General features: G+C 39.4%; 1 protein-coding gene across 9 annotated transcripts in view; it reads right to left on the minus strand.

The window, feature by feature from the left end:
- The window catches only part of LPP (LIM domain containing preferred translocation partner in lipoma), a 728,024-nt gene that overhangs the window by 167,098 nt on the left and 537,425 nt on the right, over window positions 1-23,501 (minus strand). For all 9 annotated transcript variants that reach the window (XM_066347508.1, XM_066347507.1, XM_066347501.1 and 6 more), the window contains one exon: window positions 12,017-12,143. In XM_066347508.1, coding sequence (XP_066203605.1) covers window positions 12,017-12,143 — 127 coding nt within the window. The remainder of the gene's footprint in view (window positions 1-12,016; window positions 12,144-23,501) is intronic.

Genomic DNA, 23,501 nt, shown 5'->3' on the forward strand with positions numbered 1-23,501 from the left:
GTTCTATATTTTGTGTCATTGAGCTATATGTCTGTTTCTACGCTGGTAACATGTTGTTTTGATTACTATGTCCTTATAGTATAGTTTGATATTAGTAGCCTGATTCCTACAACTTTATTCTTTCTCAAAATTTCCATTGCTATTCAGGTTCTTTTATGATTTCATAGAAATTTTTGGAGCATTTGTTCTAGTTTTTTGACATATGTCATTGGTATCTTGTTAGTAATTATGTTGAATCTATAGTCATGGATAGGAAGAATTAATATCATTAAAATGCCCATACTATCTTTCTTGTTGAATTTTTTTAATACAGAGACAGAGAGAGAGAGAGAATCAGAGAGAGGTCTAGATAGGGACAGACAGACAGGAACGAAGAGAGATGAGAAGCATCAATCATTAGTTTTTTTGTTGCAACACCTTAGTTGTTCATTGATTGCTTTCTCATATGTGCCTTGACCATAGGGCTACAGCAGACTGAGTAACCCCTTGCTTGAGCCAGCGACCTTGATCCAAGCTGATGAGCTTTGCTCAAACCAGATGAGCCCGCGCTCAAGCTGGCAACCTCAGGGTCTCAAACCTGGGTCCTCTGCATTCAAGCCTGACACTCTATTCACTGTGCCACCACCTGGTCAGGCTCTTGTTGAATTTTAACAACTGATCCTCACTTCCACATAGGAGTGGAGCTGGGTCCAGGATTCACATATTGAAGGCTTGATAGAGAACCAAATGAGGACAGAAATCAGAGCTATGCAGTGCTTTAATGAATATGGGAGAATTTAATGCAACACGACTGACATCAGAGTCACATTTGGGGGAAGATTAGAGTAAGGTCATTAATTCGGACCTGCTTCTGGGACTTCCTAGTTTATTGACTTTGTATATTTTCAGCTTGTTTTTTGTTTAAGGGCACCCAAATGTTTTTGCTGTAAGCTCTAACCATAGATAGTTTATTGCTAACTGGTCTCTTCATGGACTTCTCTGGCATTTTAACACAAGTCAGTTGGTAATAGTGGCAAAATCCATAAACCTGGAAGAAAAAGAATGCCTTCTGCATTGCCAGTCATGAAATTTATTTTCCATTAAATCCCTTGGTGCAAGAGGATTTAACAAATGCTTCTTTCTTAGGCCATGATGTTAGTTCACTTCCATTATCTCCCATAATATACATTACAATGATTGGTGTATAGTAGATACTCAATAAATATTTGTAGATAAATGAATCCATTCAATTAAAAGTACAACAGATGCTTACCAAGTAGAACTCCACAGATGTTCAAACAATGGCTCTGCTGACAATCAATTAATTATGTCTTCTGACAATTCTAATGTCACTTCAAAGTCTGGAAGGAGATAATTATCTGAGTGTTTTAGAGAAAGTTATGGGGAAAGTGCTGGTGGGGGTGATTAAGGGTGGTTTGAAGGGGAAAGAGATTTGAGTTCACAGTTATCTGTACTTGTGTGTTTAAGATCAGAAAATGCATAATTAGCACATGTAGGCTCAGGTCTCAGTTCTCATGTTTCTCATTACACAACCACAGACAAACTATGAACTGAGACTTTTGTTTTGCCAAACACAATGTATACCCCCATCAGCTCTTTCTCGTCTAGAATGGCAAATTTTCTTTCAGAGTTGTTAGGCAAAGAAATTTTAATTATAAAGTAGGAATCTCTTTTCTACTTTTCTTTTTATCCTTTGATAAAGAGAATGGTGATCCCAATGTAATTGAATGAATGGGAATCTACTTTTTGCATTAAGACAGTATAAAACACTAATCTTGGGTGGTGATTTATATCCTTGAAGGAGCCTACTGATCCTTCAGAACTGCTTTCCATAGAAAACACATTTAACCATGGGGAAAGGAGGTTTCTTTCAATGTAATGCCCAGCCCACCTGACACAATTAGATTCAACCAGATGAAAATTGAGGAGCTAAGAGATGGTACTGGAAACCAATGTCTAGAAAGGAATCTCAGAGTGAGGGAATATGGGATCTATACTATAAAAAGAAAATTTTGGCCCTGGCCAGTTGGTTCAGCGGTACAGAGTCAGCCCAGCATGTGGAAGTCCCAAGTTTGATTCCCAGCCAGGGCACACAGGAGAAGTGCCCATCTGCTTCTCCATCTTCCCCCTCTCCTTTCTCTCTATCTCTCTCTCTTCCTCTCCTGCAGCCAAGGCTCCATTGGACCAAAGTTGATGCTGGTGCTGAGGATGGCTCCATGGCCTTTGCCTCAGGTGCTAGAATGGCTCCAATTTCAGTGGAGCAATGCCCCGGAGGGGCCAAGCATTGCTTTCTGGTTGGCATGTTGGTGAAACCTGGTTGGGCACATGAGGGAGTCTGTCTGTCAGCCTCCTCCTCATTTATCACTTCAGAAAAATACAGAAAGGAAGGAAGGAAGGAAGGAAGGAAGGAAGGAAGGAAGGAAGGAAGGAAGGAAGGAAGGGAGGGAGGGAGGGAGGGAGGGAGGGAGGGAGGGAGGGAGGGAGGGAGGGAGGGAAAATCTTAACTATGTAACCTATCCACTGACCAATATTAATCCTTAATTTTCACAGAACACACGTACAAAAGAGATCAAGTTCAACGATGTCAAGCTAATTTTGACTTGAAGTTCATTGAATGTATCAAACATGTTTTCATCTATACATTTTCCAATTCCTTTTAAGTGATTAAAAAATAAGTTTAGAAAAAGAAGGAAATGATAACGTTATAATTCATGGCTCTGTCACTAAATGGTTTGTGGACCTAGAAAATTTATTTATTTTTACATCTGTAAAAACAAGAGAATTTTCCTAGTCTCTCAGATTGCCTCCAATTCTAAAACTATGAGTCCAAAAAATGCTACATAAATCTCTGAATAGAGTATTTTCCCTCTGTGGTTTACTATATACCAATGTCCTCACACAGATAATATGAAATGGCTGCTCACAATTTTGCTTATAGGTTTGTTAATTAATTAAACATATATCAAATATTTCTTATAAACCAGGTATTGTTCTAGGACCAAAGACACAACAGTGAACTAAACAAAATCATTGCCTCCAGTCAGATTTACATTCTCGTGGAAACAGCAATAAATATGACAACTAAGTAATTTGGTAAGGATAATAAAAGCATTAGGGGTCATGTCAGTTATTTTTTATTTGAAAATTAAAGAACTCAGGGCAGTATGTACACATAGGTCTTAAGAAGCTACTAATTTTATGTTATTATTCTTCAAGGCAAAGTATTCTTTACCCAGTTTGAATAAGGTGTATCCAGGTCTGGATTCAACAAAATGGCTGGACCTCACTTACTTTCTCCCTTTTGAATAGCCCCACCATTCCTTCTCCTCCAAGCAGAGGGTCATTTCTATTTTTTATTAGAGAGGAAATTTGGCCATACAGTTCAATACATTCCCAGCTGTGTGACCTTGAAGGAGTCATTTGGGCTTACAGTTTTCTGAAAAGTGAAAGTTTGTTCTAGATAAGTTTCTAAGATTGAATCTTCTTTATGGTATTATAAATCTAGGTTTCCAAATCAATGCTTAAAAACACACTCATATAACCAAATTAATTAAAAATTAACATGTGCTAAGATGGAACACATTAAAATGCTTAGGATAATTTATTTAGTGCTGTAAACATATATTTCCCTAAGCAAACACTTTACCAGAAATCCCTACCACAAAAGGAAATATATCTAACATGTCTCATTAACTAGAAAACACTCTGTTCTCATGACCCACAGATACCCTAAACAAAGAGCTGCAGAGAGACAAAACCAAGAAATCCATTTTTTCCCCCAAATCAATATAACCTTTTCTCTAAACAACTCATTTTCTATTTTACTTCTGGTGTGGTTTTGGGGGTTTTAATTAATTAGGTCATTTTTCTGTGAAAAAGAGAGAGAGAGAGAGAGAGATCCTTAAGACCCCAGGTTCTGTCTGTACTAGAGGAAGCTAGAGTCATTTCCTAGTTAGTAATTGACAGGGACACTCTGGAAACCATCTTCTTGACACAAAATAATACAAATAATAAAATATAAACTACCTAGTAGCTCTCATTTGAGACCCGGTGAGTGCTTTTCAAAGCAATCATATTGTTCCTTGTGTTGATGAAAAAGCTTCAGCAGACGTTAACTGGTCTCAGAGTCAATGATCAACCCCACAAGATGGTGCTCAAAAGTGTGACTGGTGGAAAGAGACCAGGATCTGGAGTTAATAGGCCTGGGCCCCCATCTGCTGCTTAGGGGATTTATGCTTTCTGGGGATGGTGGTGGCTTTGGAGAGTTGGGAGTCTCTTAATCATTCAGATTTTCGGTGTGTTCCTAAATCAAATGAAAATAAACATACTGTGGATTTTGCAGGGCTGCTGTCTAGCTCAAATAATATAACAAGTATAAAAGTGCTTAACAGAGTATTATAAAAATGTTCATTATAATCATGTTATAACAATGATAACCTTGGAGTAGAACTGGAAATTAGATGCAAGAAGCTGATTTACAGACAAGTTTAGTCACCTAAGTCACTGACTGTCATAATTGGGCAATACTTCCCAAATTGAATCTCATCCATGAGATGATTTGATAACCCTCACCACTTCCCCAACAAGGGTTTATTGGGCATCCACAGTATGTTTATTTTCATTTGATCTAGGAACACACCGAAAATCTGAATGATTAAGAGACTCCCAACTCTCCAAAGCCACCACCATCCCCAGAAAGCATAAATCCCCTAACCAGCAGATGGGGGCTCAGGCCTACTGACTCCAGATCCTGTTCTCTTTCCACCAGTCACACTTTTGACTCTTCTAAGAACTTGCTTCTGTCTGTTAAAAAGAAAAAAGTTAATTCATTATATTGATTGGGAAAATGCTAGCTTCCTCTCACTTGCCTTTGGTGCTAACTTTGGAGGCACAGTCCATTCCTTTTCCACGTGGCAGATCTCCACCAGCAGGCAGGGCCCCAGGTTTTCTCCCCATACCTTCATCTGTGCCTCAACGCGCTTTCCAGTTTCTTCACCATCTCAGTCTAAGTCCTCTAGACATGCTCACTTATTGATTGGTCTTACTAACATGGGAAATAAGTGAATTATTATCCCTGTTGTTTAGGGCATTCTGCTTCTTATTCACGAGCGTTCTTTGGATCTCCCTTTTGCTCTTGATTGAGAAGATACATAGTGCCAAATAAGGGGAGGTGGTTTTATCCATAGTCATATCACATGCCCATCCATGCCTTTCTTCTTTTGAGCCTTACCATGTGCCCAGTCCCTGCTGCCTCCTGTCTCCCATGTCTGTCTTATTGTCCTTTGAGGCAGGAAACCCTAATTTCCCCCAGAACAAACTTCTGGATAGATGCAAATTTTCTCAGTAGATCTCACTAACCATACTCAGAGACAACATACGCTTAGGTGAATGACAAGTTCTGTGAAGAGAATTTACATAGTGTTTCCAGAAGGCATAAGAATTCTTCAGATAGTTCACTAAACATTTTTTTTTCTTTTCTTTTTTTTTTGGTATTTTTCCGAAGCTGGAAACTGGGAGGCAGTCGGACAGACTCCCACATGTGCCCGACCGGGATCCACCTGGCACGCCCACCAGGGGCGACACTCTGCCCATCTTGGGGAGTCGCTCTGCCTCAACCAGAGCCACTCTAGCGCCTGAGGCAGAGGCCACAGAGCCATCCTCAGCGCCCGGGCCATCTTTGCTCCAATGGAGCCTTGGCTGCGGGAGGGGAAGAGAGAGACAGAGAAGAAAGAGAGGGGGAGGGGTGGAGAAGCAGATGGGCGCTTCTCCTGTGTGCCCTGGCCGGGAATCGAACCCGGGACTCCTGCACGCCAGGCCTACGCTCTACCACTGAGCCAACCGGCCAGGGCCCACTAAACATTTTAAGATGAACACTTCAGTTTTTTTTTTTAAAGGAATAAGACAACACATTGTAAACAATGCCAAAAATAACTACAGCTTTCTGCTTAAAAATAAGCTGGTAGATATTTTCCGTCCATCCTCAGATATCTCACACTATCCATTTCCAGAGATACTGTGTTCCAATAGTGTTGTCTTCAGCCTTAGGATCTGCACAGCCAGCACACCATTATTTTGGAGAGAACATATAGTTCGTACTCAAATTTCTCTAACCTTGACCCAAATAGTTTATAGTCATTTTTTTAAAATCCAGAATCTAATCAAAAGTCATGCCTTGCATTTGAATGGCATGTCATTTTAATTTCCTTTAATGTAGCACAGTCTTGTCCAGCACTGACTTTTTAAAAGTATTCGGGACAACTGTCTTGCAGAATGTTACATAATCTGGATTTGACTGTTTCCTAATGGTTCAAATTTAGTACTTTAGTGAGACTGTTACATAGACAAGTTGTGTACTTCCTACTATATCAAATAATTGGCACATTTCAATTTGTCCCATTATCAGTGATACTAAATTTCATCATTTGAATTAAGAAGGTTTCCTCCTAACCGTTACATTTGTAAAGGTATCTTCTTTGTACTTATGTCACCTGGAGGTAATTTTTTGATATCCTCTTCCTACTTTTAACCATACTGTATCAGGGGTCCCCAAACTTTTTACACAGAGGGCCAGTTCACTGTCCCTCAGACCATTGGAGGGCCGCCACATACAGTGCTCCTCTCACTGACCACCAATAAAAGAGGTGACCCTTCCGTAAGTGCGGCGGGGGGGGGGGGGGCGCGGATAAATGGCCTCAGGGGGCCTCATGAGGCCCGCGGGCGGTAGTTTGGGGATGCCTGCTAACAGTTCTTTGATTATTAAGAAAAACTGTTAAAAGTCACAAGAAGCTACATAAAAAAACAATCAAACAAAAATTCAAAAAATATATTTTTGAATCATTTCACTTGTTGAAGGGGGGAGGGGTGCTTTGAGGAAACAAAGCAATATGGCCACAGGGGAACTTACTCCATTCACACCTCTTATTTATATTTTGTTCCATTTCTCCAGGGTGCAGCCTATAATTCAGCAGATCTTTGACAAGAAAGCACTTAATGACCTTCAACAAATGAGCTATAGTGTCAATGAAAATTCCAGCATTAAACAGGCAAAGTGATGGAAAGAGAGAGTACGTGATGGGATCAGGTCAGCTGAAGGGGATAATGCAAGAGTTTGAAATTGTTTCAGGGTGTGCTTGGCAATGTCATTGCCAGCCCAGGATGGAGCTAAGGTAAAATTCTGATAGAGGGCAAGAGAGGACTCTGATCCACCTTCCTTGGGTCAGGCCCTCCTACACATATGCCGACATGTGGCCCTCCTTCACTCATCGCCAGACAGACTGATGGACTCTGTCTCCTACTCTCACATAGGCTTCAGGCAGACCCAACACTGTGCTGATAATCGTTTCTATAATGTTGTCCTACTTGCAAATCTCTATTAGCATCATTTTAAAGATGACTCAAAGGGGACTATTCCATAAACACTTTTTCATTCTTGGAACTTTGGCTGAACTTTAGGTGACTTATCACCTTTCATCTTGAGTTATGATTAAATATCAGAACTTTGTGCACATCCCCTATTAGATTATAAGCGCCTTTAAAGGTAAGACCCATATTTGCCTGTCTCCATATAACTACAACTCCTAGAAGAGTAATCTGCGTATAATAGGCACTTAGTGTTTGTTTTCTACATAAAGTAAATTTTCCTTGAATAATCCTGGTCTCAACTCATACTTTGTTCGTTACATCTACTTAGAAGAGAATACTCCTCTGTTATTTTCAATCTTTCTAAAGTTGATCTTCTCCATAAAACCTTTCTAAATATCCATATTATACTAGATATTTATAACCTAACTTTGTAGTGATGGCAATAGAAGCGAATACACATGTCCAAACCCAACAAATTGTATACATTAATTATGTGCAGGTTATTTATTTATTTATTTATTTTATTTTTTCTGAAGTGAGAAGCAAGGAGGCAGAGAGACAACTCCCACATGAGCCCGACCGGGATCCACCTGGCAAGCCCATCAGTGTGCAATGCTCTACCCATCTGGGGCATTGCTCCATTGCAAGTAGAGCCATTCTAGTGCCTGAGGCAGAGGCTATGGAGCCATCCTCTGCCTGTGGGTCAACTTTGCTCCAATGGAGCCTTGGCTGTGGTAAGGGAAGAGAGAGACAGAGAGAAAGGAGAGGGTGAAGGGTGGAGAAACAGATGGGCGCTTCTTCTGTGTGCCTTGGCTGGGAATTGAGCCTGGGACTTCTGCACACCGGGCCAATGCTCTACCACTGAGGCAGCCGGCCAGGACCCCATGTGCAGTTTTTTATATACCTCAATAAAGCTGGGGAAAAATCTTTCAGAAGAAAAAAATGTATATACATGGAACCTAGATTCTAATCAAGTCCTGACATTGATTAACTCTTTTTTTATATTTTTTTGTATTTTTCTGAAGCTGGAAATGGGGAGAGACAGTCAGACAGACTCCCGCATGCACCCGACCGGGATCCACCTGGCACGCCCACCAGGGGCGATGCTCTGCCCCTCTGGGGCGTCGCTCTGCTGCGACCAGAGCCACTGTAGCACCTGGGGCAGAGGCCAAGGAGCCATCCCCAGCGCCCGGGCCATCTTTGCTCCAATGGAGCCTTGGCTGTGGCAGGGGAAGAGAGAGACAGAGAGGAAGGAGGGGGGGAGGGGGGAGAAGCAAATAGGCGCTTCTCCTATGTGCCCTGGCAGGGAATCAAACCCGGGTCCCCCGCACACCAGGCCGACGCTCTACCGCTGAGCCAACCGGCAGGGCCCCTGATTAACTCTTGATATGGGCAGACTACATAACATTTTTGTGCTTCAATTTCCTAATCTGAAAATAACACTTCACAGGATTATATATTTTTTTTCAGTAAGGATTACATGATTCCAATAAAATACATAAGATAGTGCTGCCATATCATAAGTACAATAAAAGTTAATAATTTTCTACAGTTTTTTCATGGACTGTAAACATCATTTAGCAATAATTATTTAGCAATTGGTGACTTATGTTCTTTTTAAAAAAAATTTTTCCTTAAAGATTTTATTTATTGATTTTCAGAGAGAAAGGGAAGAGACAGAGAGAAAGAGAGAGAGAGAAGGGAGAGAGGAGTGGGAAGCATCAACTGTAGTGTTGCTTCTCCTATGTGCCTTGACTGGGTGAGCTCAGGGTTTCAAACTGGCAATCTCAGCATTCCAGGTTGATGCTTTATCCACTGCATCACCACATATCAGGTGTATATGTTCTATTTTTGAGAGAAACTTAAATTTAAATCAAGTATTCTTATTTTTTTTATTCATTTTTAGAGAGGAGAGAGAGAGAGACAGAGAGAGAGAAGGGGGAGGAGCTGGAATCATCAACTCCCATATGTGCCTTGACCTGGCAAGCCCAGGGTTTCGAACCGGCGACCTCAGCATTTCCAGGTCGACGCTTTATCCACTGCGTCACCGCAGGTCAGGCAAGTATTATTAATTTTAAAAGGCATATCCTACTTTCTTTCTTTCTTTCTTTCTTTCTTTCTTTCTTTCTTTCTTTCTTTCTTTCTTTCTTTCTTTCTTTCTTTCTTTCTTTCTTTCTTTCTTTCTTTCTTTCTTTCTTTCTTTCTTTCTTTCTTTCCTTCTCTCTCTCTCTCTCTCTCTCTCTCTCTCTTTCTTTCTTTTTTGCATCTTTCCGAAGCTGGAAACGGGGAGGCAGTCAGACTCCCGCATGTGCCCAACTGGGATCCACCCGGCATGCCCACCAGGGGGTGATGCTCTGCCCCTCTGGGGCGTCACTCTGTTGCATCCAGAGTCATCCTAGCGCCTGAGGCAGAGGCCATAGAGCCATCCTCAGCGCCCAGGCCATCTTTGCTCCAATGGAGCCTCGGCTGTGGGAGGGGAAGAGAGAGACAGAGAGGAAAGAGAGGGGGAGTGGTGGAGAAGCAGACAGGCGCTTCTCCTGTGTGCCCTGGCCGGGAATCGAACCCAGGACTCCTGCACGCCAGGCCTACGCTCTACCACTGAGCCAACCGGCCAGGGCCCTACTTTCTTAATGTATGAGATAACTTTGATTTTTGAGTATATTTTCCATGCCAAGAACTTGGCTAAGTGCTTTCTCTAAATATTTCATTCAATACTAAAATAATAGTATAAGCTACCTACTACTTCTATATTACAGATAAAGCAAAACAAAAACAAATATTTAGAGAAAGCAAGCAATTTGTTAATGTTGTCTAAGCTAGTAAGTGACAGAATTAGGACAATTCTTGAAGACAGATATATTTAACTTTCCTTACAGTATTGTTATATATTTTTTCATTAAGATAGTTGAAGCAGATACACCTGGTATTATTACTTTTCATTTTTAAAAGACCTTAAAACAGAGAGTAAATTTTCCCTTTTAAGAAACTTTTTTGAAAAGTCTGTCTTATATTCCAATTAAACCCATCTCTTACATCAATAACAAGAAAATAATATACTTACAGTATGTTTTAATATAACTAGAGGCTTTTTTTTTTACTGTTCTCCATGCATTTGTGCTGATCTTTATCAACCTAGGCTTAGCTCTTAGCTTTGTTATATCTCTTTGGTTTGATGCTGTTTCCATATTATCTTACTAGTGTTAAAAGATGTGTTAGAAAACCATTGCTCCACACTTTTGATTTATCAAAGTGGGAAATGGGGCTCAGGCAGATGGGGGACATGGTAATACAGCTTTGTCAGCAAGGGAAAGGGGGGGGGCAGAACCAGAAGTCTTTATTCTCACTACTGTGGTATTTTAGCTGGTCTACGCTGCCTGCTGCATACAAAAATGCCAAGATTTTCCAATCCTAACTCAATCCATCTACAACATGGCTTTAGACCAATTCTTCCAGCTTACCTTTCAATACATATTTCCAAGTAAGAAACAAGTGGGAAGACATGTAGATACGAAATAACTGAAAAAGTAGAAGCCCTGAGCAACTTCCCAGCTCTGTGCCTTTCCACCCCAATGCACCCCAAATGTAATATCCCTTTTCTACATGTCCTTAAAGCAGCCCTACTCAAAATGGCAACGGATGAGTGTCTAAGAAATGTTTATCACCCTGTGATGAGACAAGTACAGAAAATGAGTATTTAGAAAATATTACAGAAATAGAGTAATTTAACCTTGTTAAATCAAATAATGACAAAACTTGGTTTTCCTTTCTGTATTTTTTAAAATTTCTTTTTCTTAGAAACTAATTTTAATCATACACTATAAAAATATTGATCTCTGAATAGACTGGGGAGGATTCTTTCATAACAAAAAGAGTTGAGAGGCACTTCTTTAAAGGGGCCAGGTTCAAATGCCACTGATTCTTCTATAAAGCATTTCAGATGTTCCTGGTGAATAAAGCTTTACAATTTTATAATATTTTACCTAAGGAAGATTCTCTCATACCTCTTATAACTTTTAACCTAAATTATTGATAGTAAGTATTTGTGTTATTCTTATCTCTTCTGAATAATTACAACCCCCCTGAGGACAAGTTATGTATCCATAACACCTCATAATTGGCATATAATTCATAAATTCACATTACACGAATAGACTGAATGAATTGATTGTTCATAAATACTGACAGGTTTGAATAGTGGAGAAGTTAAAAAAATATATAAGGGGAGCATCTTTTCCTAAACTTGGATAGGGAAGGAATTGAGAGAACAGAAATTAGGCACTAGCCAATTCTACATTGTGTATATTAATATTTAGATCTGAACACACACAAAAGCCTCATTTCTGTCTAATAAGAAGCTGAAAATTGTCAACAATTAAGTTTTAAAACAAATTTGTATCTCATGAAACTCTGCAGTACCCCTGAAATTTTAGTACAAGCCAAGCAAATATCATAAGCCTGCCTTTGTGTGGCAGGTTCTCACAAAGGAATTTTCAGAACACTCAGTTTTGTATATATAAAGACTAACTCCAATAATTACCAAGTCCAAGTCCAGACTCAAGTCCTTTAGCATTGGAGCCGATAATATTCCTAATTACTAATTAAAGAAAACAAAGCAGGGCATTTACTTCAGAAGGTAGCTCTAGAACCCACTCACCAAAGTATTCATCAGCAGGTGGATTTTCCATGTCATACAGCATCTTCTTGGTCAGGTGCTCCAGCTCATCTTCAGGGCGGAATGAGGGGGTAACAGCTGGAGGCCCCTTTGAGCCTGTTTGTCCACCCTGTAAAGCAAATGACACAGTTTTTAAAATGTAATCTAGACATCAACCAAGACAATCAGGTAGTGTTTGCAATGAAGAGGAAAAATGCATTCTTAAAATTGTTGACCTCTCATAAATAGTTTAGAAAAATTGTTTCAACAAAACACACATATTCATTCACCAGTTATCGTCATTGTACAAATAAGGTCTTGGATGTGAAAATCCAGTAAAGTAACAATCCCTGTACAAATGTTTCAATCTTACTACCAATATTTATTTCAACAATTCCAAGGTGGACATTGATTACTTGTGTGATATTTAAGGCATGAAATGCCTTCTAAACATATGTAAAATTATTTATTGCTACCTGTTTGACCTTTTTCTCTATAATTATCATCCATTTTTAGGTTTTAAAAATGTACAGAAAGTTGAAGTATAGACATGCAGAATGCTGAAAATGCCAAGAATTTTTTTGTTTGTCACCAACCTTACCCCCAGGGTTTTATTTCATTCACTGTTGGACAATTTGGACTGGAGATTAAAAACAATGAATAAACTATGACATGTGTCAGGCAACAGAGACAGGAATTAGAGCTACCTGTTAGAATCTGAAGAATCATTACCTCAATCTATTCATTGTGAGAGAATAAAACTGACACTCAAAAAATTCAGGGTATGGCTAATTATAATAAAGCCAGGATAAGAGCCCATCTTAGACTCACTCATTTATTCAATAAACATTAAGTGTTAAACTTAGGCCTCCTCTAAACTGTAATAATGCCTGCCTTATAGAATTGGTGTGAGAGTTAAAAGAGATATCAAATCACTCATTTACTCTTTTGCTTATTAGTTTATACACTTATTCTTAGTGTTCATTTTGTGTATCCTCTGCAAGCATCATGGAGGGACACAAAGATATATTAGACACAGTCTCTGTCTTTGAGAGGGCTGGAGTCTAGTCGGGTGAGACGCATGTACAAATGATTAATTATAAAATAAAAAGTACAGCCTGACCAGGCAATGGCGCAGTGGATAGAGCGTTGGACTGGGATGCGGAAGACCCAGGTTCGTGACCCCGAGGTCGCCAGCTTGAGCGAGGGCTCATCTGGTTTGAGCAAAAGCTCACCAGCCTAAGCCCAAGGTTGCTGGCTCAAGCAAGGGGTTACTCGGTCTGCTGAAGGCTCACGGTCAAGGCACATATGAGAAAGCAATCAATGAACAACTAGGGTGTTGCAACGTACAACAAAAAACTAATGATTGATGCTTCTCATCTCTCCATTCCTGTCTGTCTGTCCCTGTCTATCCTTCTTTCTGACTCTCTCTCTTTGTAAAGAAAAAAAAAAAATAAAATAAATAAAAAGTACACTATATTGGTAAAACTGTATATAGATATGAACAATGGAGGAATAACTAATATTATTAAACTTGAAACTACACATATGTAATCCACTTCTAGGAAAACTAGAGAAATACTCATCCAAGAATATAAATTATATGATAGAGGCTGGTCACAGAAACTATTCTTGAGAGAATGAAGAATAATGTGATTATCCATCACTGGTAAGTTACCACCTAAATAGACAATGATAGATACATACAATGAAACATGAACAGGCTTTAAAAGAAAACACTGTAAATCTATATACACAAGTATGAAAAGATGACATTACCATGTTATAAAATAGATCCAGTAATAGAAATTATAAATGAAGGTCTCGTTTTTATAAAGAAAGTATAGTTTAATTATCAAAAGATCTGATTGAGAAAAAAAAATCCTGAAAGGATATATACCCCAGTGGTAAAGAGGATTATCTATGGGGTTGGGATCCTGCCAGGCTTTTGCTTTTTAAAAATTTATTTCTTTATTTTATAATATACAACCGTACTTCTGCAATCCATAAAATATAACTTTTCAAATGTGATGAATCAAATGATAAAGATATGCTAGATACTAATGAAACTCTTGAACAGGCTTCCTTCTAACTGGGATCCAGTGGGGAACTCTGAGAGAAGCAAAAGGTCAGAGGTCAGGAGCACATTAGTGTGGGAGGAGAAATTTGCAAGTGGTTTGGTGTTTAGGACTGGATAGAGAGGTGAAAGACAGAAGAGTCAGCTGATAACTGCCATGCCCTACTCAGGTGCTTAGGGTTCCCTGTGGGCCAGGGACACAGGCCTGGGGGAGACCACAAACATCTCAAAAAACCTGATGAGCTCAACTTCCTTTTGGCAGAGAATGACATCCATAAAGATGCACCTAAAATTTCAATTTACATTATAAATTGTGGTCATTATTATAATTACAATTTCAGGAATTTTTAAAAAATTTTATTTAGATAATTAACTTTAACAGGGTGACATTGGTCAATAAGGGTATACAGGTTTCAGGTAAACATTTCTGTAGCATTTGAATTGTTGGTTGAGTTGTGTTCCCATCATCCAAAGTCAAATCACCTTCCATCACCTTATATTTGTCCCTCTTTCACAGACTACAGAGAACATATCTAAGACCATCAGGTAGCAGCAGTAAAAACTATAGCAGGGATTCTCAGTGGGGGAAGCTAATCAGATGCACAGAGTTCCCTATGGAGTGGAGGGTGCACAGGAGCTCTATGAGATGGGAGTGAGATGTAAGTCTGCCATACATTTTCTGTGGCCCATGATAGTGAAGGGATATAGTATGTAGCAGGGGCATTATACGTGGAGACAGACATTTAACTATAAATAAACTTGGTGTCCTTAGGTGAGCTTCTGAATCTTTCATAACTTCAGATTCCCTTCTGTAAAATGGAATTGCTAATGCTACCTCATAGTCTGTGTGAGAGTTAAAATAAAACAACTTGCATTCATGCTCTGTACAAGGCTTAACTAGTCTCAAACCAGTGTAACAAAGGGATATTCTTTCGATTCCCCATCTGCCTCTGAGTCCCCAGCCCACCTCTGAGGGAGGGGATGATCCTAGTTCAGGTGATAAATGACAGCCAGGATGAGAAAATGGCCTACATTGTGTTTTCCAGACTTGCAATAAAGAGAGAAGTTGAGTCCAAATATGATGTCACCTGACTCCAAATTTCTTCCAAGCAAACTTTGCTTCCCATAGATAAATTGCTAGAAAAGCATGAAATATAACCTCTAATGTTAACGGGCTGGCTGTTCTAACTGAAATCAACAACTATTAGAGAAAACCTGATAATTCTTGCTTCTAGACTTAGGGTGGAACCTCAGGGAATAGACACTTTTTATCTTTGTTTAAGCCTAATATCTGATTCCTTTTTAACCTAAATAGAGGAAGCAAGATGGCTAATTCTGTCCTTTATAAATTCAAGCAATTCAGATTCTGCCCTGAGCCCTTACACATCAAGTAGAGCTCTAATTTCAGAGTACATACCTTGTCAATACTCCACAGATTTAAGTAAAATATATCACTCATTTTATTCATCAAAAGTTCCTATTTGCTTGAGATACTGTTTTTCAAATAATACATTTGGAAAAATTATTTTCTATTAGAGTCTAATCTCATATAATGCTGATCTTGGATTCCTGGTCTTCCCTTCCCTTCCCTTCCCTTCCCTTCCCTTCCCTTCCCTTCCCTTCCCTTCCCTCTCCTTCTTTCTTTCAAGTTTTCCATTGATTTGAGGCAGAGAGAGAGAGAGGAAGGGAGAGATAAAGAAAGTGAGAGAAGGGAGAAAGAGAGTAGCATCAACTGGTTGTTCCACTTATCAGTGCACTCAATGATTGCTTCTTGTGTATGACCTGAGTGGGGATCAAACTTGCAAATTCAGTGCAAAGGGATGACACATTAACCAGTGAACCACCCAGTCAGGGCCCGTATTCTTAGTAGTCTTATGAGGAAAGATCCCAAGAGATCATCTCTTCCAATATTTCTTAAAATTATTTGGCTACAAAATGCCCCTCAACCACACACACACACACACACACACACACACACACACACACACACACACACGCATAATATGTATACTTAACAACCAAGGAATAAATGCTGGTAAAAACACAAGTTCCAGTTTCCAGTTGTCACCCACACAGAAGATGTAGCCCAGGCCTTTCTTCAGGGTTCAAGTCCTATAAGTAGTGGTTTAGTGCTTTCCCCACTGGGATGAAGAGACCCCCTTCCTTTTAATTTATCTCGCTCAGTAGTGCTTAGATTTCCCATGTCTTAAAAAATTAATAACTGTGTTCAATTCATTTTTAATAGGTAGATTCTAGTACTGCATTTGGGTAGCAGAACATATTTAAAAATGTGTGCCATAGGGGGCAGATAGCGGTTGGTTGCATTATTTTCGTTTTTATTTTTTCATCAAAAGTAGAAAGGTGAACAATATCAGCAGTCTATTCACTGCGGCATAATAATAATTCCTCTTTTCAAGGTGCCTGCCTCCATAGACATGCGATCTCAAGTGTTCATACAACAGCCTCGTATGTTTTATGGGTGAAAGAGCTGACGATCAGAGAAGGTAAGTGAGAGGCCCTGCGTGAAGCACGACCCCTGAGCAGCAGCAAGCCCTGACTGAAGCCAGGTGTGGGGAGCTGGGCGTGCTTCTGCTACGCTGTAGCGCCTCTCGTGGCACCCAGGGTCATTCTCTCCAGCCCCGTCTAGCTCTGCTCTTCTGTAATAACTTGGATTTTTATCTACTGACTCTTCATTTAAGCAAAGGTATTTCCAGAGCGGAGTTTTACTGCTAAAAAGTGAAACAACAAAACAAATACAAACAAAGCCTCTAACCTGTTCTAAGAAAAAGACATTATTATAAATAACTATATTAATCACTAATATGTGTGATCTTTAAAATGGCTAAAGGCAAAACATTATGTGACCCACAGATTAGTTATTGAGAAATAAATTTCAGAGGACTCCTTTAAAGTTCTTTAAACATACCTTTGCTAAGAAATTGCCAAGTGCCAAAAACTATCATTATAAAGTCAAATTATTCAGGATTCTTCCCTCTGACAACTCAGTTTAAGAAGAAAGAGACATAAAGATAGGTAATTACAATGAAGTGCAAGCGCTGAAACACAGGTATGAATTCAGTGTTCCGAGACAAGAGAGAGCTGCCAGAGAGCAGGTGCCATCTCAGCTTGATCTTGAAGGATATATACGATTTCATCAGATATTAGGAGGGAAGGAATAAAGGAAGGAAGCAAGGAAGTGAGGGTGAAAGGGAGGAGGAGAGAAAGAAAGAGAGAGAGAGAAAGAGGAGGAGAAAGGAAAGAAAAGAAAAAGAAAGGAAAAAATTAAAGATATTCCAAGAACAGTATGTATAAAAGAACATATATATTAGAAAAAATGTTAAAAAAAAAAAAAACAGAGGAGGAACAGAGAAATGCAGTATTGTCAAGACTTAGGCAACAGAGAATCATTAGAAGATTTAAAAATAGGGACTGATGTATTAAAGCCATGCTTCTGAAATAAGCATATTAGCAAACTCAAATAGCAAGGCCAATGATGCCTTAAAAAATGTAACCAGACATCATGGTATTTCTGAGTAATTTAATAGCTAATGTGCTTAAAAAGGATTGTGATATTTATTAGGTGAGCAGAGACTGCTATCGGCTCATGAAAATGTTACCTCTTCTCTCTGAGAACACAGCTAGACTACATTAGATGTAGTCATATGGGTACAAGAAGGAAGGTGCTTACACTGTGGAAGAGACCCATCCATGGACCAGGATGGCTAGTGTTGAACTGTCACTTATAGAAGGGAGACTGGACAGAAATGTAAATTCGAGCAAAAATTAATGGTTGAAAGTAATGGCAGAGAGGTTTATATCTTATTTATATTTTTCTATATTTTCCTTTTTCTACAATGAAGATCTTTATCTCAGATATGAAGAAAATATAATATGTATTTTTTTTTCTGAGATGAAACAGTCAGGAACCAAAGGATTTCAAAGATCTGCAACTGGTTCTTCTCTGCCATGGTTCCCTTGCTGGGGGCCCACTGATTATCATTCAGGGAAGGCTTAACATGACCACTGCAGCCAGAGGTGGATCTAGGTCCCTGGCAAAGGCAATGCACGAGACTGTGCAAAAATGAGGACTGTTTCCGTGAGCAAAATGAGCAGAATTGTCCATGAACAAGAAAGCTGCCAGATTAAGAATAACACAAATATCTGTCATATTTATTTAACACTTCATGAAGTTCTTACATAGGAACCCACAAGTACAGAAGACCTGCTTATCTATCTAATCTTGGCTTTAATGTGTTCCATAATTTTGGTCAAATCACTTCTATTCCCTTAGTCTTAGTATCATTATGTATAAAATAATGTTTTCAAAGATTTCTTTGACTCTATTATATTTTTGTGTCTATAATATGCAGGTCACTTATCATTGCAGATTTATATAGTGAAATCACAGATATTCATATTATGGACACTTTACAGTCTATAAAAAGTCACAATGAGTAAGTGGAAACCTTATTATTACAGAGATTTCCATTTACAAGAGAATTTGAATCACTTGTCAGCATCCCGTGAAACAATCTAGAACTTCATTCAGCATTCTGAATCTGAGTAAGCAGCTGGCAGGTCACAGGGTTTCTGCAGCCTACTGAACTTTCACTACACACGGGGCATGAGATCAAGAACACACAGAGGTCAGCCACCCTCTCCTACCACCATGGTCCTCGGTGGGTGGGGGTGGGAGGGCGGAGAGCTTCACTGTTCCACTTAAAGAGAAAAAGAGGCATGGTAGACAGCCAGCACTAATGTGCAAACAGGGGACGTCTCCCCGGGAGAACACCCACTGCCTTGAATCTTTGTTACCAATAATTTAACGATTTTAATATATGTGGTAAAGATCCATTTAGCAAAATGGCTACCCAACAGTTCCTGTGTTGCTCTGACATTGACTTCAGCATGGGTCATTTTTCTCCTGAGAGTCCTTACCTGCTGTTGATTTCCTCTTTACATTGTACAAGATAACCTGAACTTACTGTATATCTGAACTTCACCAGGAAAGCACTGCCCAGGCAGATAAAATACTGGGAAACAGAGCCAAGATATTCAGAGACATTACATGATAATGAATACTCTATCACTCTGGGTACAGAGCTGCTCATTTTTCTTGTCCGTTTGTAATGATGTACAAGAGATTCCTCTCTCAGAGGGAAAATAACTTCAATTATGTGTTCTTGAAAAAAGAAACAGGGAAATTATCTTCTTTCAAAAGGTAGAATTAGCCCCATTTTGGAACTGAAAGCCTGCCAGAAAAAAATATATTTCAGATATTTTCATTACCCTCACCCCCTATTTAACTGTGTCAAGTTTGCAGTTGGCAATTTCCTGAGGCTGCTTCTCTTTTCTGAATCTCACTGAATTACCCTGCTCTATTCTCAGTGTCTCACTGTTAATGGAAGAAACACCTCTTCAGATCAAGGGCAGAAAATCTGCTAGACATCTCTCTGCTTCAGGTTAACAGCAGTAGTCCACAGAGAAGGAAGGGGCAGGGTGAACCATGGGTTCCTAGTAACAATTAGGAACCCATAAATAAGCATCCCCCACAGCTTCATGGGAATAGAAAGGCATGCTCTTTGTTCTTCTAATCGTAAGTTCCAGTTTCTTGCAGAATAAATAGTAAGTGCACAATGAACAAGACGCAGAAATTTTGACTTTGAAAGTTTGATCCTACCCTTAAAATCTATACCAATTAGTCTTCAACTTTCAAAAGATTGATTTTCTTACAACCTCTTCTTCATAGTCCCTTTCTCATGCTTTGCAGTGATGCCTCTTAAATCACCTTCCCTGAACCATATTTGAAATCATTGCCTAAAAGTGATGGTGATATGGCTGGGTGTTACTATAGTCAAGAGAAGGTGTTGGATGTCCACTAAGAGGTCTATGGTGTTTGCAAACCAGGGTGTTATGATGACACAGGCTAAGCTGAGAAAAAGTGGCCCTTCTCCACACCCACCACTCACAGTTCCCATGTGTCAGGCAGCCTCAAGAGTGCTTGGGCTTGTAACATGCTTACTTCTGGGCCTGATGTCTAGGGAACCATCTCAGGTCCCCCAGGGTTTGGTTTTCATTATTGATTTTCTTACCTATAAATAAGAAGATGATAATATATAATTCATATTAAGGGGCTTTGTAAAATATTAAACATTAAATAAATGGCAGTTATAATTAGCAGGATGGACAGCTTACAAGGCACAAACGAAGATTTTCTTCCTGGTGGTGGAATGTGTGCAGAGTGATACCATCTTTTCAGTAACACCCCACATTTCTCTTTGCTGATAAATTACTTCAGTGCAGAGTATCTATCTGAATTTCACATTGTTTTAGCAAGAGATGTAATTACTCTGCTCTTAACTATAAACCTTGAAATACATGACATTTGGTGACTGCATGCTTTGATGCCTCTCCAAATGGTCAACCTTTCTACATCCTAGCCTTTGGCACCCAAAGATACATAGTAAAGCCGGGATTGTGTTTGGCTATTCAGAGCAAAGCAGCCTCCCCTTATGCTTTCCTGCCTAGATGAGCTCCATGCAGAAAAGGCACAGCCACGGATGCTCTCCTACCTTGTAGGCAATAAGTCAGGACCCAGAATCTCAGGGTCAGGGAAAAGCTAGATCAAACATCTCTGGATAACCTAATCCAAAGTTCTCGCTTCCCTCTGCCTTCCCTCGTTACTCTCAGGCACACCCTCCTTAAAGCAGAAAGTGAGTAGTCTCTGTAGGATAAGATTTCTCCCAAATCGTTCCCTTTTTACCTTATATTGTCCCTACATGAGATAGTAAGACATTATTTCCACAATACTATAGCTAAAAACTACATGCATCTCCCCTCCCATTAATTAGGCTTTATGCATGTTAGGCATAAATAATTTGACTACTGCCCATGTAAGACAATCACAAGACATTATTTCCATTGGTAGGTTTTACCTCCAGATGACTCAAGATTCAGAATAGATGGAAAAAATAAAACCTGTTGTTCGAGGCTATGTTTTTAAACTAAACTAGGTCGTCGTCATTGCTGTGCCTCACAAGTGTTTGGGCGGAGACTTTCTCTGAGAAGACGTTTCCTATTTATTTGGTTGCCTGAAACAATGGAAAGGGTTAGTGCTCCCACATTGGAAAGAAAGGCTTTACCACAAGTCATTGCTTTCTATGCATTGTCCCATAGAAAAGCTATCCTCAACCAGAAGCTCTACTTAAATAAAGCTGGAACAGGGAGATTCATGTTTCTCTTACCAGGGTTCCAGCCCTAACTATGGTTCCAATTCAATGTTTCAAAATTCCTTATTGCTAGATATTTTTTTCGCCTTTTAAGAATTTTTTCAATTACAGTTGACAGTCAACATTATTTTATATTAGCTTCAAGTGTACAGCTGTTGAGATTGTCTCACAATCCTTGCCATTACCCTGTTAAAAAAGGATATTAAAGTAGCACATCTGATAATTACAGATGCATAAAAATACATGTATAGACAAGAATGCCAGCATGTATCTATGTAGGTATGAAGAAACAGATACTAGAAAGAAACATATCAGAAAATAACAGCTCATGTGGTCTAGGAGTAATTTTCTATATAATATTTAAATAATATAAATAAAATATAGTAAAAAAAATGGATGACCCTTAGAAATAATAAACATCCATTATAAAATATGGGCTTTCAGTCGTTCTTTTGGTACTTTCAGATAGGAAGCCAGGAGAAAAAGGAGAATCTGAAGTAAGGACTATTTGTTGAAAAAAATAAGGGCACCTTGATTTTCAGTCTGATATGCCCAGAAACACTTTCCTACTATATAAGCTGTTTCTATCTGGTGGGCTTGTCAGATGCCTGAACGTGACACCAGACACTGAAATAACATGCAAATCAGTTTTCGGTTTTCAAATGCAAATATGATGCTTGGCACACCACTTTCCACGGCTGAGGTAAATTTGTTTTTGAGTTTTTCGTGGGAAATGCACACCAGCAAACAAATGGTTAACTTCCCATATTCCACCTGACATAAGGTGGTTTTCATTTGAGTCAGAAAGGTTCTTGCTCAGAGATCCAAGTCACTTTGGATGCAAAGAAACGGCATGCTTTTTGTTCAATGACAGTGGCACCTGTGGCAAACAAGCCTACCCTCAGAGAGGCTCACTGATCACACTGATTTCTGGGCTTTGGAGGAGAGGCAGGCAAAGAATCTTGGTGAGAATAACAAAGAAAATGTTTTTCTCTTGACTTATGAAAATCAAATCAAAGTGACAACATGGTGGGAAGATTAGTTTCTGCCCAAGACAGAGAAGAAGAAGGAGTTACAAGTCCTCACTTCCAGAGGATTCCAATAGTATGAAAAACTGTGCCCTCTGGTGAAATCTACTTTAAATTTTCTACCAATCCTAGCAATGACGCATTAAGCCAGTCATCAAGATAAGTGAGATATAGCCAGTTCAAGGAATATACAATCCAGTCAGGCAATCAAAGTACATGAGGGAGAAATGAAGACAAAAGCAAAACACTGTTAATCGATGTGGTGATAATCAGTATGGCTTAGACACTTAAGAGTCTAGGCTCTAAAGCAGGGGTTGGGAACCTACGGCTTGCGAGCCAGATGTGGCTCTTTTGATGGCTGCATCTGGCTCACAGACAAATCTTTAATAAAAAAATAGTAACGTTAAAAATATAAAACATTCTCATGCATTACAATCCATTCATTTCCTACCGCTCATGTTCATGGTTGCGGGTGGCTGGAGCCAATCACAGCTGTTCTCCAGGACAACACCAAATTTTTATTGGATAATGCATAACATACACGGGTCATTGTATGGCTTTCATGGAATTACATTTTAAAATATGTGGCATTCATGGCTCTCTCAGCCAAAAAGTTTCTCGACCCCTGCTCTAAAGGCTACCAGGTTGGGTTTGATTCCAATGTCTACTACTTACCAATTATGTGACCGAGGGCAAGATGCTTCATTTTACCAAATAGTAGTTGTTTAATCTATAAAATCAGGTCAATAGGATTTACCTCATTAATTAAATGCATGATCATATAACCCATTTACTTCTTGCACTGATTAACAAATTCTTATTATCTTTAAAGATGTGCATAAAGATATGCTGTGTTGCAGCCCTGGCCTGTTGGCTCAGCAGTAGAGCACTGGCCTGGAGTATGGATGTCTGCTTCTAATCCCCTCCCCCTTCTCTCTCTTGCTCTTTTTCTCTTCCTCTCCCACAGCCATGGCCCAACTGGTTCAAGCAAGTTGGCCCAGGCACTGAGGATGGCTCCATGGCATTGCCTCAGGCACTAAAATGGCTCGGTTGCCGAGCAATGGAGCAATGGCCCCAGATGGGCAGAGCATTGCCCTGTAGGAAGCCTGTCTGTCTGCCTCCTTGTCTCTCACTTAATTAAAAAAAAGATATAT

This window comes from Saccopteryx leptura, chromosome 8 (genome assembly GCF_036850995.1).
Source record: "Saccopteryx leptura isolate mSacLep1 chromosome 8, mSacLep1_pri_phased_curated, whole genome shotgun sequence".
Taxonomy (NCBI): Eukaryota; Metazoa; Chordata; class Mammalia; order Chiroptera; family Emballonuridae; genus Saccopteryx; species Saccopteryx leptura.